General features: G+C 38.1%; 1 protein-coding gene across 5 annotated transcripts in view; it reads right to left on the bottom strand.

Moving 5' to 3' along the window:
* Nucleotides 1-17,094, bottom strand: part of CACNA2D1 (calcium voltage-gated channel auxiliary subunit alpha2delta 1) — a 439,415-nt gene that overhangs the window by 63,188 nt on the left and 359,133 nt on the right. For all 5 annotated transcript variants that reach the window (XM_029077600.2, XM_029077601.2, XM_029077599.2 and 2 more), the window contains exons 13-17: nucleotides 14,235-14,313; nucleotides 13,108-13,157; nucleotides 11,213-11,302; nucleotides 8,264-8,341; nucleotides 5,895-5,969 (exon numbers count right to left, since the gene is read on the bottom strand). In XM_029077600.2, the coding sequence (XP_028933433.1) occupies nucleotides 5,895-5,969; nucleotides 8,264-8,341; nucleotides 11,213-11,302; nucleotides 13,108-13,157; nucleotides 14,235-14,313 (372 nt within the window). The remainder of the gene's footprint in view (nucleotides 1-5,894; nucleotides 5,970-8,263; nucleotides 8,342-11,212; nucleotides 11,303-13,107; nucleotides 13,158-14,234; nucleotides 14,314-17,094) is intronic.

Below are 17,094 nucleotides of genomic sequence, written 5' to 3' on the forward strand. Positions count from 1 at the left end.
CTACCCCGCTAGAGTGTATGCTCCTTGAGAGCAGGATTGCATTTATTTCCTCTACTGTACTTTCTTAAGTGCTTAGTACAGCATATCATAAGAACTCAATGGATACCACTGATGGATTGATGGATCGACAGATTGCATCAGAAGAGGGAGCCTCTAGGTGCTTCTGATTTTGGGGACTTTGGTTAAAGTGGAAAATGCCATATATAAATTTGTCTCTAGACTCTAAGTTTTTGATAGAAGGCCCCTTTGAGCAGTGATCTTTGATCTACCATGTGGGAATGGGCACTATTTGCTCTACTATTTCACATCTCTTAACAAGGTCCTGAGTTCGCTTTTCATTTTTATATATCCTTTTTCTCTTGGGGAGAAACAGTTAGATTTCTCAGCAACAAATCAGTCCACTTCCACTCCTGTTGGGCTTGACAGGGCACTGATAATCAAGATTCATAATAGACAGTCCTCAAGGAAAGAGTCTCCATGATCAGCATCAATGTGTTCCATTTTATCTGTTTTGCCTGCACTAACCTTATTTTAATTGTTAGCCTTTCTTGCTGTGTTTGTCTCCCATGCCCTTGCCCTGACACAACTCTTGTAGACCGGGACTGCGTCTGAAGTAGTGTTCATGCAGTCTTCACAAATTGCCAGTGCTTGACAAAGGTTTTGTCGTTGCTGTGTTTGTTATCACTATTATTCATTCATTCATTCAATCCTATTGCGCACTTACTGTGTGCAGAGCACTGTACTAAGCACTTGGAAAGTTCAATTCAGCAACAGATAGGGACAATCCCTATCTGTCTAGAAGAGGGAGACAGACAACAAAACAAGTAGGCAGGCATCACTACCATCAAAAAAGATAAACAGAACCACAGATAAGTGCACATCATTAATGAAATAGAGCAATAAATATGTACAAATACTAGTTATATCAATTGCTACTCTCTTATATTTCAGTGCAGTACAGTACTAGTTATATCCATTACTACTCTCTTATATCTCTGTTTTGTGAGGTCCCAAGCCCAGGATTTGAGATTTTGGTTATGGTGTTTGGAAAGATTGCTGGAAGTGTGGGCCAGAAGTGGATTTTGTCAATATTAATCAATCACATTTACTGAGTGCCTACTGTGCAGAGCACTATACTAAGTGCTGGAGAGAGTACAATATAACAGAGTTGATAGATATATTCCCTGCCCACAATGAGCTTACAAGTCTAGAGGAAGATACAGACATTAATATAAATAAATAAATTACAGATATGTACATAAGTGCAGAGGGAGGGGTGCATAAAGGTTGCAAATCCAAGTGCAAGGGTGACGCACAAGGGAATGGGAGAAGAGGAAATGAGGGCTGTCGGAGAAGGCCTCTTGGACGCCATTTAATAGGCTTTTAATGGTGGGGAGAGTAATTATCTGTCAGATATGAAAAGGGAGGATGTTTCAGGCCCAAAGTAGGAATTGGATGAGGGGTAGGATGTGAGATAGAAGAGACTGAGGTACAGTGAGGAGGTTGGCATTAAATGAGGGATGTGTGAGGTACTTCACACTTGAGGTATGAGGGCAATATGAGTATGAGGGCAGAAGTGAAGCACTTCTGAGGAGAAACCTAAAATAGCAGAATGTTTTCTTTTGCTACCAAGGCATTCCCTATTAATTTCTTGCAGAGTAAAATGAATTAAATTGCAAAGTCCTAGCGATGGGGAGATTGATGATGGTTTGTTAAGCGCTTACTATAGGCCAAGCACTGTTCTAGGCGCTGGGATATATACAGGGCAATCAGGTTGTCCCACGTGGACCTCACAGTCTTAATCCTCATTTTACAGATGAGGTAACTGATGCACAGAGAAGTTAAGTGACTTGCCCAAAACCACACAAGGGACAAGTGGCCAAGGCGGGATTAGAACCCACAACCTCTGACTCTTAAGCCTTTCCACTAAGCCATGATTCATTTCTTCCATATAGAAAGCTAATTCACTGTCCAAACTTCCACTTTGGGGCCAAAATGGTCCAGTCAAACTCTCTTTGAAGAGCAAACCGGACACTTAGCCCTCCACTCTACTTGACTAATAATAATAATGGTATTTGTTAAGCACTCACTGTATGCCAAGCACTATACTAAGTCCTGGGGTGGATGCAAGCAAACTGAGTTGGACACAGTCCCTGTCCCACGTGGGGTTCACAGTCTCAAAGCCCTTTTGACAGCTGAGGTAACTGAGGAACCGAGAAGTGAAGTGACTTGCCCAACAGCACACAGCAGAAGCATGGAGGAGCTAGGATTAGAACTCGTGACCTTCTGACTCCCAGGCCCCTGCTCTATTCATTAGTTGAGGGGCCACTAGCCAAGCCTACCTGGGTAAAGCATATATATGTATGGTGGCATGTTTTTGTTTCTGTCACGAGCTGAACTGCAGGGAAGAAATGATTTTTCTCCTGTTTTGTTAGGTCTCTAGCACCAAAAAAACTTGAGTAGGAACTACCTCACACAGACCCAGTCCAGGAGATTATTTGGAATCCAGCCCACCCAGGGGCCACAGATGGCCCTCCTACCTGACTGATGGACCTATTTTCTTGTCCAGCCTTGGAATGTCAGATTGGACCCAGTCCTATGGATATTGGTTTATTATTTTAGACACCTGTCTAGATCTTTTTCTTTCTCTTGTTCTGCTGTCCAGTTGCTCTCTGGTGTTTGAAACGTAAACAGGAGAACAAGAGACCAAGGGAAGCAATATGGCCTAGTGCTAGCATGGGTTTAGGAGTTAGAAGGACATGGGTTCTACTCCCAGTTCCACCACTTGTGTGCTATGTGACTTTGGGCAAGTCACTTTACTTCTTCATGGCTCATGTACTTCATCTGCAATATGGGGATTGCCTGATTAGCCTGTATCTACCCCAGCACTTAGAATAGTAAATGTTTAAAAAATACCATTTTAAAAAAAGAGGTGGTGATTAAAAGGGAATGATCATTGAACTGTGAACATTTAGCAGTGTATTGTAAACATTTACAGGCAGAAAGGAAAATGACCAAAACTGCTAATTAGAGATTAGCTCACAATTCTGTCTAAATTTTACTTGACACTCAGGCTATTTTAGCATGAAAAGACATAGTCTTTTCTTGATCCCAAATTAAAATCAAGTTAGGATCTCTTTCAGAGGTCTTATCCAACTACCTCAGTCCATTTACTTCATTTCTTAGGTTTTCTACTCTGTTTCTACTCAACAGTGTGGCAATGTTAAAGCATAGACCTGGGAGTCAGAGGACCTGGGTTCTAATCCCTGCTCTATCTCTTATCTACTGCATGGCCTCTAGCAAGTCATTTCACTTCTCTGTAAAATGGGGATTAAGACTGAACACCATATGGGACATGGACTGTATCCAACCAGATTAGATTGTATCTACCCCAGCTCTTTATATAGTGCCAGGCACAAAATAAGCACTTAACAAATACCATTTAAAAATTACTTCTTCTCTACTTAAGTGGGAAAGAGAAAAGTTTGCAGTCACCTTCACTCTCCCAGCACCCCTCTCTTTCAGATGTAGGCTTCAGGGAAATCAGCTCAAACCTTCTTTGTCTCATAGCCAGAAAAATAAGGTTGGGCAATTTGTGCTAGGGCCCCAGGTGTTTGAGTCTGTCAAGCTCTCCAACTGCTTTTCCCTTCTTTCTCTCCTCTTTCTTATCACTCTTTTTTCTTCTCCCTTCTCTCTCATTCTTCTTCTTCCCTCTCCTTTCTTTCTCTGCTATTCCTCTTTCTTTTATTTTTCCTCTTCTCTCCCCCTTCCTTCTCTCCCTCCTCTTTCTCTTTGTCTCATTTCTCTTTCATCTCCCTTCCCTCATCTTTTTCCCTTTAGTCCTACCTCTGCTTCCCTACTTTCTTATCTCTGCCATCTGTCTTCCCTTTCCATCTCCCCAGATTCCTCTCTTTATTGCAACCACAAAACTGGAGTTCATGCCTTTAGGTGACTATTTTAACAAGTAGATGTGAGTCAAAAAAGGCTTTGGCTGCAAAAAAACAAAAGGTGGGAAAGATAAAGAAAGGATGACTACTCTATAACATATCAGGTGTGTTATAAAGAGACAGTGGTGGCAGATTAAAAAATATTTGAGGAAAAATGCTTGGAAAAATGAATTGCTTTTCTTTTTGGAAATGTACCTTCTCTATCATATATTTGGAGCGATTCAGTAATTGCAAAACAATTTTTAACTGATCTTTGTATACAGAATTTTAGTGCCACACAATCATTACATTGTTTTGAGTCTAGGAAGAATAAAACAATGAATGGCACATTTTGCAGCATTTCCTTATCAAAAAGGGGAAACTGGAGACTGGGATGGGCCGACATGAGACGTCAAGAAGCGTCAATCATACAGTTTCCTTGGTATAGAGTAAAGCTGAAGGATGCAATTTCGACACCAAAATAAATCCCATTGTATGTCTGAAAAAAAAAGCCTTCAGAATATCAGTCTGTCATTTCATTTTAACTTATCTCCATTCCCTTACACAATTCTATGATACTTAAGAGTGGCAATCTACAGTTGCCTTCATTAAAACACATACGATTATGACATTTTATTTATTGATTTTTACAAATGGTTGTTCCATGGAACTTAAGTCCAGAGTTTCTGGGACCAAGGGGAAACCAATATTGTTGCAGACTTCTTTTTTATATAGATCCATTGCTACCTTTGGGATTATTCTTAGCTTATTTAATACTTAGTACAGTGCTCTGCCTGCAGCAAGTGATCAGTAAATACCATTGATGGATGAATTATTAAATCATTTCAATATTTTACCCTGATTTATTTGGACAGTAATTGACTAGATAAGGCAAATAGCCCTAGATCTGGGCCTGGGAACATATAGCTAAGGAGTTCAATCTGTCTCTTCTTGATACTAAATGTGGCTCTCTAGCCTAGCTAGGTTCCTATAGATACAGCACTATGAGGACAGGAAGTAGCTAAACCCCCTACTCCTTCGAGCTAGAAGGAGAATGAGGGTGAGCCAAGATGGTGGCTCCATTTCCTGCCCTCTGACAGCATGAAATGGGGCTGCAGGTGACAGAAAGGAGGCATTCAGTACCAATCTGTTGTCCCTTACCCTCATCAACCATTTAAATACATATATATATATATACATACAGAGAGAGTTTAACAGCATCCTTAAAGCATCTCTTTGCTTTCAATTTCCTAATTTCAGTTCACCACACAGCAGTTGTTTGGGTATCCTCCTGTAGCTTATTCTCTGGAAGATGGGGGAAGGGAGGGCAGGAGGGGTAGTGATCAAGTATGTTTATTGTGTTATCATGCACGTTTATTTGCAACTCTGCCACTTACCAAATAGAAAGGAAGAGCTTTCTGTTCCTCTGCCCCTCTTTCTTCCCCCTCTTACTTTTATTTTCCTTTGTATTTATTATGATTGTTAATTTCACTTTCAAATGAAGCAAGATATATCAAAGTCAATGCCATAAGTTTAATTTGAATGATTGGCTTTTTGGGTACCAACTGGTCAAAAATTTCATTTTGTTTGGAATTTCAGCTCAAAAATGTTGCAGACCCCTTTCCTATATTTTAATAAAAAGCAAAATATTCTTTAGGACCTCGCCCAGATATTACCTAACCAGAATTACAGGATTTGACTTTTCTTAATAAGAGGATTCTTATTCCCAGGTGAGATTATGACCCACATAACAAAAGAATAATGTGGTTTAAAGGATGGCTTTATCTTCAATTCCCAAAGTATTATAGACACTTTTCTAAAATCTGAATATTTACAAGTCTCATTCACAAGGCTAGCACAATCTATGGCAAAAAGACAATTTCTGTTTCCTTGATGGAAGCTAATTTTAATGATAGGACATGACGATCGATGGGCAAAACTCTAGCAAGAAAGTAAATGTCAACTTACTGTAAAGCGTGGTGTCAATCTTTTGATATCTTCCAAAGACACATCAACTCCCATCACTCCAAGAATTAACTGGTTCTAGTGAGAGATTCAAGAAAATTAGTTTCAGACTGAAATCAAAGGGTTTATTGTAAAACAATACATTGACTCTCTACTTTGTCTTTCTCCTCTCCAGTATATGCTTCAATTCTTGGCACACCCTATATTCCTGAACGGTCATTCTGCCCTTGCCTCTCCAATCCTCAGGCTTCCAATGGCTACCCAGCATTTCTCTCCACATCAAGAAAAAACACCAACCCAGTGTTTTTTTTAAGGCACTCAATAAATTCTTTCCTTTCGCACTATACGAAGTTATTGTAATTACAGTAATAATAACCATGTGCCATATTTTCATTTATCCTTTTTGCACCCAATCAGAACAGAATTTCTACCACCTTAGGCATACAGTCGTTCATTGATTCTTTAAGATCTTGAAAGGCCAAATACTACTCTCCTTGGAAATATATGTAATACAATTTCAGGTATGGAAATTCTTCATAGTGTAAAATATATGCATTAGAGAAACATACATATTTAATAGAGAATCTTGTTTAATGGGCATTTTTGAGCACACTAAAAAGGAAGGGAATAAGAAACAATGGGTTGTCAGCCTTAGGTTGCTTCTTGATTCTAATTTTAGGCTGAGCAAAGATGAAATGGGTAAAAACAGGAATTATTTAGCAATTCAAAGCATAGAGAACTAATACATATAATCCATTGCATTTAACAAAAGAAAGGAGTCACAGACTTATTTGCTACTCGGTTGCAAGAATTAGAATCCACATCACTCATGTTTGGTAATAGGCCCCTAAAGAGCAACAGTGTTCATTTTCATGCCTGTGGCATTAAGATGAAAAGCTCAGCTGAGATGCATTCTAGGAGCACAAATAGAATGTAAGTGCATTATATGCCATTTCCCTATAAATATCTTTACACCTTCACATCAAAAATAGCTAGAGTATGAAACATCTGTTTAAATGACTTGGTGAAACTCTTAACTACACTTATCATTTTAAATTCAACTCACAATTAACCTTTGCAACCATAGTGAAAAGGCATTTGGAACTCTGTGAATCATTCAAGCAAATGGTAGGAAATAAATATTTATCAGTTGACGATGTAACGTATCAAAAATCAGTCTCAACCGGGTTGAGATGCAGATGCATTTATGAAAACAAGAGTGCTGAGGAGAATCATTATTTTGATTTATTACAACACTGATACTTTCTTCATTACACGTGTCTAAAACAATGAGGATTGCACCATTCCAAATGAAGACAAATGCTCACAGAATCTAGAATGTAAGATGGAGCTTTACATTTATGGTTTCTATTAGAGAATGGGGAAAAATCTGAGGTTGTTAGAGGAAATTCATCTGTATGTTTCAGGCCTGGCTCAAGGAGGCTAACTCTTCCTTGATACATTCCTTCTCCCAACAGTTCAGAGCTCCTGTGACATTTTACAAACATCTCTCCTCATCCTTTAAGAAAAGTCATCCCCATCATTATCATCCATTTCTTATCCAGCAACATGGCTTAGTGGATAGAGCAAGGGTCTATCCATGGATCTGGGAGTCAGAAGGATCTGGGTTTTAATTTTGAATTTGCAATTTGTCTGTTATGTGACCTTTAGCAAGTCACTTAACTTCTCAGGGCCTTATTGACCTCAACTGTCAAATGTGAGACTGTGAGTGGAGAAGCAGCGTGGCTCAGTGGAAAGAGCATGGGCTTTGGAGTCAGGGCTCATGAGTTCGAATCCCAGCTCTGCCACTTGTCGGCTGTGTGACTGTGGGCGAGTCACTTAACTTCTCTGTGCCTCAGTTCCCTCATCTGTAAAATGGGGATTAAGACTGTGAGCCCCACGTGGGACAACCTGATTCCCCTATGTCTACCCCAGCGCTTAGAACAGTGCTTGGCACATAGTAAGCGCTTAACAAATACCAACATTATTACATGGGACTGTGTCCAAGCTGATCTGTTGGTATCCATGCCAGTGCTTAGTTCAATGCCTGGCATATAGTAAGCACTTAACAAATACTACAATCATTATTATCATCATTATTCAACAAATGGCCTCATAGTCCAACCCTGAGTTTCCATCCCCACCAGGTCCCAAAGAGGATGGAATAATCAGTGTCGTCCACAGACTCTTAGAACAACAAATAGCATGACCTGCATTTCCTAGTTCCCAAGTGGTTATCAGAAAGCCAGCTGGGACCATTTTTCTCTAGCTTTCACAAAACAGCATTAACGTAGGTGTTTCCAAGAAATATCTTATCCACAGTCTTCTACGTCACCATTTATCCCATTTGATTATTCATTTTATCAATTAACCTTTAAGTTGGCCTTATTTGCATCTTGGCCTGTTATGTTGAAGACAGGAAGAGTTCCAGTAATGACAAGACCCAGTTCCTAAAACAGATTCAAGAGAAAAAGGAGGTACAGATGAAACAACTACAAAAACTCATTAGCTAATCAAAAATGAAATGGTTTGTGTGTGGAGAAGGGAAAGGGAGGGTATTCTCTGTTGATTGGTTATTTCACAAAAGTCAGTATAAACATATTTTAAAACATGTTTATCGTGTTTTGGACAAATCTCACAAAAGAGGAACAGACATTTTAGACCACCACACTATGGTAAAATAGTACTTTTGTTTCATCAGTTCTTCCTGCACTCTATTGACCACTGATATCCTTGAAATTCCATGGCCGGGGATGAACGTTACCTGGATCATGGTTTATATTTTTCTATTGTTAAAGTTCTGGATTGTTCTAAGAATTATCCTCCTCAAGTATTATTGTAGTCATTATATATATTTGATATCCCTCCTATTCCTCCCCAAAAATCACTTCTGAATTGATCCAGACTACTTAGATTGGTGGCAGAAATAGAGATTTTGGAAATTGGGCAGGTGCTTGGCAGAAAAATTTACTGCAGGGATCAACAGCACATTTATAATTGTGCCTCAGACTTACATAAAGCAGATTAATGAATGCCTTTCTGAACATACTGAATCAAATAAATGTGTTTTTTTAGCTAAACAGATAGTCTGTTTCACTTCATTAAAAGGAACCATTCTTCTAGCTTATAACCTAGAAATACGTGCTCTCCTCCTAATACCGGCAGGATACACTGAGGGGCTACATGAACTTTCCTCTTAACATCGCTTATGCTTCCAGTAAAAATTCAACAGTAACCCAGTTGGTCAGTGAACTTTGGTTCACTGACAAATAACAGGGAAAACTAATTGGTTCTCTGTGTCACATACTGTCCCATGGCAGATTTAGAAAAGAAAAGCACTTTGACCACACCGTGACTTTAGATGACCATGTGAACTTATGTAAACATGTGACGTCAAAGATGGCCATTTGACAGTATTTTTAGTGTGGCTTGAGGTAAGCAAGTCTTCTTTATCTGTTTCAGCAGTCAATCCTGCTGCTAATAGTTCATATTTTTCCTAACTTCCTGTATATGTTTATTTCAGAAGAACCAAATGATAACTAGTAAGAAAGTACTATATTCTGTCCTTTATTCACTGTCTCCTATTCATAATGGCAAAGTCAACATGCTAAGTGGGTAAAAGGTTACTGAATCAGCATCTCATATTTGGAACTGGAATTCCAATTCTGTTTAGATGTCTAAGAAATAACTCAATAGATAATGGGAGCAAAACTATGAGTTTTCATTCTATTGCTAAAGATAGTGCAATCTTGGGAATAAGAATTCCTGTTTAACATCTATAAGTAACATACCCCCAATAATTTTGAAATGATGTGGCATACTTTAAGAGACAGCAGTAGTGTAAATATAGTACTTATAAGTTGTAAGTTAATATTCAGGAATAATGAGCATAAAGGAAACTACTGCATAGTGATAAATCACTTTCATAGAGATAACAATAAAAATCATTTTTATAGTACATTCTAAGTGCTATTAGTTGTCAGAAATAAAAAAAAAAAATCATAAATGACAAAGACTTCAAACTTGCACACAGGTATGGGTGAGCATATACACATATGTATGTATTCACAAAGGCTTATTCCTGTGTCCTGCATGAATACTATCATGACCCTGGTCTCTGGTTGGCCAAATTTGGGCAAGAATGCCTCAACTCTACATCAGGAGCAGGAATACAGGTCTGATCACCAGCAAGCCTGTTCACCAACAAGGCTTCCAGGTGTGGGGAAAGTAGAGGTTAAGTGAAGGAAGAGTATGTAAGAGTAAGTATACTTCTCCCTTGTGACCACTAAACCCCTCAGGGAGATAAGTTCTGGGGAACAGAAAGAAGAAAGGGGAAAATGGATGGCAGGAAGACTCAGAGAAATAAAAAAGGAGTGGATAGGGAGGAAGGGAGGGAGCAAATGGAAAATTTGAAAAAAGTAGAGTGAGAGAGAAGGTGAGTGGAAGATGGGGGGTGGGGCAGAGGGAAAGGGAAAAAAGGGGAGAAAGAGAATAGGCGGAGGAAGGACAGAGATAGGAGTGAGAAAAAGAGAAAGGAAGACAATGATATAGAAAAAAAGATGGAAGGCAAAGAAAAGAGGAGAGAAGAGAAAGAAAAAAGAAAGGCAAAATAAGTTGGAGTGAGAAGCGTCCCAAGCAGAGAGTGACAAGCAAGCAGGAGAGCCAGAAAGGGGTGGAAACAACAAATCAGTTAAAAGAACAATAGAGGAGCAGGAACAAGGATTTACAGCAACAGGGAAGGTGAGAGGGACAAAACCTGGAAGTGAGAAGGATAATAAAGAGACACCAAGATAGGAAAAGAACCAATGAGAGAGTAGAGGGAATGGAGCTCAAAGGTGGTGAAAGGGGCTTGTTCCTGGTGAGGGGGACAAACATGTGTCAACTGAAACTGGGGGACTTAGCAGATGTGGCAAGGGAGAATGGCCCCTGGGATAAAGGGGTGGTAGAAATATTCATTAAAAAGAGGAAATAGAATGAGGAAAAAAAGAAAAAGTACCATGTCTAAACTAAAGCCTGAACTTTCATATATTAGACATTTTATTATTTTAATTTGCATATTATCAGATACTGATAATAAGAGTAATTTACGACAGTGGATCCTGTTGTATTAAACAGATCCAATAACAGTAAGAGGCTGGTAACAATGAATCAGCATATCATCTGACCTGGCCTCTCTAAACCCGAGAAGGATCATTAGAAATTTGATGAAGCTGACAATCTGAGCTTTTAGGGTGTCCTAGGAAGAGGGAGCGGGAGAATGACACCAGAGGATGGGTGGGCGTCCGAGGGTGGTGATGAGTTCTAGTGAAGAACAGTCTTACCAGTGCATCCAAGTACACATTGGTCCACTGGACTTGCTTGGCCTTGTCTCCAGCTAAGACCATGGGTCTTCCCAAAACATCTAAATATTCCTGACAAAACAACCAAAATTCTTTATCATTCAACATGCATTTAATGTTGCATCTAAAATAAATGCCACAGAGAAAAAAAATGTTCCATAGTAAATCTTAAAAACCCCATGTGAATTTGAGAGTTGTTTAGAGAAATGAATGGCCATTTCATTCCAAGACCAGAGCTCTTGGAAGGCAATCTTTCTACCATGTTTTTAGCAAACACTATATGCCTGTTCTAATTTGGTGACATTTTCCCTCTCAACTTTTGCATAATAGCTTTCATTCCCTCAAACAGTTGGAATATTCTCTTTCTGAGGTACTGACGGAGATAAGTAATTTTTTGCGGGGGGAATTGGGTATGCATGGTGGTGTGTGGAGGCGGGTGTGTGTTTGTAGTATTAGAGAAATTCAGACTATTTGAATCTCCGTGATTTGAAAAGTGGTGCAAGTAAAGCAGTCTGTACAGGCTATAGATTCAAATGCAGCTGCTATTTCATTTCAGTGTATTTAACATTAAGTTTCATATCAGTAAATTCAATACTTATTTAGTGGTTTTTTTGTTTGATATTTTTCAAAATTTATGGGTATTCATTGGCTGAGTCATTTTATTATCCATGGTGGTAGAAGTGGTGCTAGCTCATATTTCCTGAAATAAGCGATATTTTATCGCTTAATCTGTACTCACCCATATGATATAAATAGATTTGTTTCCACAAAGGGCAATAGGAGAATGGAGGCCATTTTAGCTCATTTAGTTCTTCAACAAACTTTCACTTAACTTTTATTTGGCTGTTTCTAATCTTTCCTTTAGGGCCTTTGACCTGTTTATTATTTCTTTGTTTGCACTCTGCCTCAAATTACCCTTGACACATTCTACTAAGTATAACAGAAATGATTTCTTTTTTCTGGTAGGTCAAGTTTTCTATCATCAGAACCCTCCTCCAGAAACATTTCCTAAAAGAGTGTTTTCTAACCAGTCTGTTGTGTCTCGATTGATGGGCGTTCGGTTCGTACACATAGTATTTTCCAGATCATTCTAGGTCTACATATGCAATATAACCATAATCATTCAGACATTCCAGACCAAAGTTTTTTTGCTTTTCCTTCACTGAATGGACCAGAATCAATTTTCAGAAAATTGTTTAAGTGTAGCAAAGAGTACCATGTTAGATAAGTACAAGGGAAAAATGAAAGGCAGCAATCTGGTGGAAAGGTATACTACAGTGGAGCTGGGTGACTGGATCTTCTACAAATTGAGTGAGTCTTCTGGAACAAAACATCATTCTGCAGGGATAAAAGTCACAAATATTTGCAGTTTCATGTTCAAGGCAAGTTGAAAAAATGGTGATTTTAAAAATGGAAAAATACTCTGTAAATGCAAGGAATTATAAAATGTGTGCTCTGTTGCAACTTGATTCTCCTCTATGTTGTTGGATGAGTTAGTTCATGCTAGATGAGGTTGGAGTAGACAAATATGTCAGAAACTAGAAGTTGATTGTCAATCCCTTCTCTTCAAGCAACCTAAAGGTGAAAATTTTCAAAATCAGAGTGATGAGTTCACTAATTTTATTTCTGCCATTTGCTGTCCCATATCTAGACTGTAAGCCTGTTATGGGCAGGAATTGTCTCTATTACTGAATTGTACTTTCCATGCACTTAGTACAGTGCTCTGCACACAGAAAGCGCTCAATAAATGATTGACTGAATGAATGAATCTTCTTCATATGCAGGTGAATTCAAACATCTTTTAAGAGACAACAAAATCTTTCTTTTTGTTTTTTATTTTTGAGTCCACATCAGCCAATTTGAAATCATAACCCTACCTGGGTGTTGATTCTTATAGCTCCAATAGAAGGAATTTCATAATAATAGCCTAAAACACATAAAGATAAAACAATATAATAAACTCTATTTTCCTGAATCCAACTGATATTAAAAACTATTTTTCCTGCCATTTCCTAAATAAGCCCTAATATTCTGACAGAGAATAGCAAAGATCTTGATCAATAAAAAAAAAGTACGGAGTTATCTATGATCACTGATGCCATTACTAATGCTTTAACACAAGTCATAGAAAGGTTACGCAAGCTGCTTACTTAAAATGTTGTACAATAAATTTTAATACTTCTATTCTTCATGAGACTAGGGCACATAACAGTCAAGTCAAATGCATGGTAATAAGAAATTCTTATAAGGTTAATTTATCTTTGAATCATTGTATTTTGAGTTAACTTGCCGATGACACAACCACCAAATAAATCCCACATGATGATAAATAATACATCAATTAAATCTAAGGCATCTATAATGTCATACTCCTCATTTCTTTATCAAAACATACAAGATAAATATCTGGTACTGTGCTAAAAGGTTTGGACACTACATTTAGAAGTAGTATGGCCTAGTGCCACTACCATGGACCTGGGAGTCAGAGGACATGGGTTCTAATTCCAACTCCACTTGTTAGCTGTGTGACCATGGGGAAGTCACTTAAATTCTCTGTGCCTCAGCTACCTCCTCTGTAAAATGGGGATTAAGACCGTGATCCCCATGTGGCACAGGGACTGTGTCCAATCCAAATACCTTGTATCTACCCCAGCCCTTGGTACAGTGCTTAGCACATAATAAGCAATAAATACCATAAAAAGCATTATCTGCCTCAATCAAGTAAATAACAGTTAAAATGAGAATTTGATGTATGAAATAATCAAACTTCCAAGTTGGGGATTCTTTCAACAGCACTCATGATACAGTTCAATTACTAAACGTATATCCAATGACTGAAAATTAACCTAGAATAGGATCAAATTCAGTAGATAGTTTTTTTCTTTAAATATTTAGAAACATTTATTTATATATAGATAATCTTTACATTTTCCATTTGGAGTTGGACTCCAGTATCCGGAACAGAACTCCAGCATTCTAGATTACTGTGCATCCTTTCCCATACCTTTATTTTTGCAAGCCATCCACTGGATAGGTCCTCGGTCATAGTTATGCTGACCAACTGAAAATGTGAATACCCGTACCTATGTGGACAAAAACATATAGCTTTTTCAAGATTGATTATGAAGTGAGACTTTTTACTCATTTCACAAAGGGTGTGATATTTTTCCAAATATAAAAGATGGATAGATTGTACATTTAGCACATTTAGAAAAAGTGGGGGCTCCAATATAATTATATAAAGGATAATAGCCACAAAAATGCCCAGGTTTGGATTGTGAAGTCCATGTGGTCACTGTTCATGCAACATAGAATAAATCTATCTGTACCCTAGAAATAACACAGAATGATAAAGTGCATAGCAATTCTGTTGCTGCAAAGCACTCTGGACCTGGGAGTCTAGCTTTCAGAGCTAGTACAATACAATGTACCGAGTGAATGTTCAGTAAATACTATTATAACTACTATATAATCAGTCACAGATATCAGCTGGAGGCTTCCATTTCCAGGGACCTGAATGAACAATAATACATATTCTCCATTTGATTCCACGGTTGTCTGCTTTAAGTGAAGACTTTGTAAGATTCTACAAAATATTCTAGTTGTTCTTGTCTCTAAAGACAATTAGTAGATTATCCAGGTGTAGATTACCACATGTTAGTCACAGAGCATACTCAATTTTCTGGTTCTCTCAGCTGAATGATTTTGTTTGTTTTCCATTTTTTACTTTGAAGCATACAAAACTTTAAGGCTAAAGTATATGTTTATGTCTCAATAGTAAGCATGTAATTTAGGTGAAGCCTTGAAGTTAATATAAATGTATTGTCAATATATGAACAATGATCAATCATATTTATTAAACGCTTACTGTGTGCAGAACACAGTACTAAACACTTCGGAGAATACAGTATAACTGAGTTGGTAGGCACTTTCCCTGCCCACAACAAGTTTATAGTTTAGAGGACAAGATTAAAAGAAGAAAACGATCAGATCCTCCAGATAGTGCTAATAAAAGTACAGATGAAATTAATTTTTAAAGATTACGATGAAAAAGCTCTAGTAGGTTATAGATGCTATTTATTTCTATTATTATGACAATATCCCTCTAAAATAATACTCAACATGTTCTGTGTGTTTATCTTTTATGTATCCTTTGGAAGAATTTAAAATACCTCATAAAACTAAAAATTCTGGATTATACTTATACATAAAAATAATCACCTTAATTAAGAAATGCTATGCTAAATATAAAATCTATTATTGTTCAGTGAATTTCTTTGAAATAAAGGATCTTAGTTCTATAAGGAAGTTAACTTCTTTTCCTCAGAAAGTCCTAGAAAACAGCATTTTCTCAACTTCTTTTAAAACTGCTACACATCTAGTTATACAAGTCATCCAAAGGCCAAGTTCATTATAGTTTTTCACCTACATAATAAGCTAAAAAATATTATACTTTGGCTTTAAGTACCTAGATATTTTAGGCTGAATGGGTTCAGTGGGAATGAGATTTTGTACATCACATCCATTATGCAAGACAATATCATCCATTCATTTCTTTCTCATTTTACAGTTTATTAAATATTTTATGGACTCAAATGGCCTTAACGTTTTAGCATTCTCTAAAGGAAATATTTGAATACCTCCATATATAATACATTTATTACATATTTACTATAATTTATTATATAAATTAAAAATCCATTTATTTTACCAATTAGTTCCATGAATCAGTCAAAACCAAATTGATTAGGGTCAGGAGAAATCTGACTGTATTTTTAACTTGCTTTACTCTCTCTACTCACCGGAGGTTCTCCAATACACTGGGGCTTTAAGGGGGAAAATATATTTTCTTCCTCCCTCATTTCCTGCTTAAAGCAGGCTCATACCTGCTCCAAGTTTTCTTTGTTTCTTTGTTTTGTTTATAGAGTATTTAAGTGCTTACTATGTGCCAGACACTGTACTAAGAGCTGGGGGAGCAACCTCCCTTTTCTTCAGCCCCCCTTCTCCTCCCCATCATCCCAATTCACTCCCTTTGCTCTACCCCTCTTTCCACATATTTTTTTATATTGATGCTATTGATGCCTGTTTACTTGTTTTGATGTCTGTCTCCCCCCTTCTAGAGTGTAAGCCATTGTGGGCAGGGATTATCTCTCTTTATTGCTGAGTTGTACTTTCCAAGCACTTAGTACAGTGCTCCGCACTTAGTAGGTGCTCAATAAATATGATTGAATGAATGAATACAAGCTAATCTGGTTGGACACAGTCCATGTCCCACTTGGGGTTCACAGTCTTGACCCTCGTTTTACAGATGAGGTGACTTAAGCACTGAAAAGTGAAGTTCATTCAATAGTATTTATTGAGCGCTTACTATGTGCAGAGCACTGTACTAAGCGCTTGGGATGAACAAGTCGGCAACAGATAGAGACAGTCCCTGCCGTTTGACGGGCTTACAGTCTAATCGGGGGAGACGGACAGACAAGAACAATGGCACTAAACAGCGTCAAGGGGAAGAACATCTCGTAAAAACAATGGCAACTAAATAGAATCAAGGCGATGTACAATTCATTAACAAAATAAATAGGGTAACGAAAATATATACAGTTGAGCGGACGGGTACAGTGCTGTGGGGATGGGGAGAGGTGGAGGAGCAGAGGGAAAAGGGGAAAATGAGGCTTTAGCTGCGGAGAGGTAAAGGGGGGATGGCAGAGGGAGTAGAGGGGGAAGAGGAGCTCAGTCTGTGACTTGCCTAAGGTCACACAGCAGACCAATGGCAGAGCTGGGATTAGGAGGCAGAATCTTCTGGCTCGAGGTCCGTGCTCTGCCCACTAGGCAACACTGTTTCATGGCTAATAACTGCCAGATCA

Source organism: Ornithorhynchus anatinus, chromosome 13, assembly GCF_004115215.2.
Source record: "Ornithorhynchus anatinus isolate Pmale09 chromosome 13, mOrnAna1.pri.v4, whole genome shotgun sequence".
NCBI lineage: Eukaryota > Metazoa > Chordata > Mammalia > Monotremata > Ornithorhynchidae > Ornithorhynchus > Ornithorhynchus anatinus.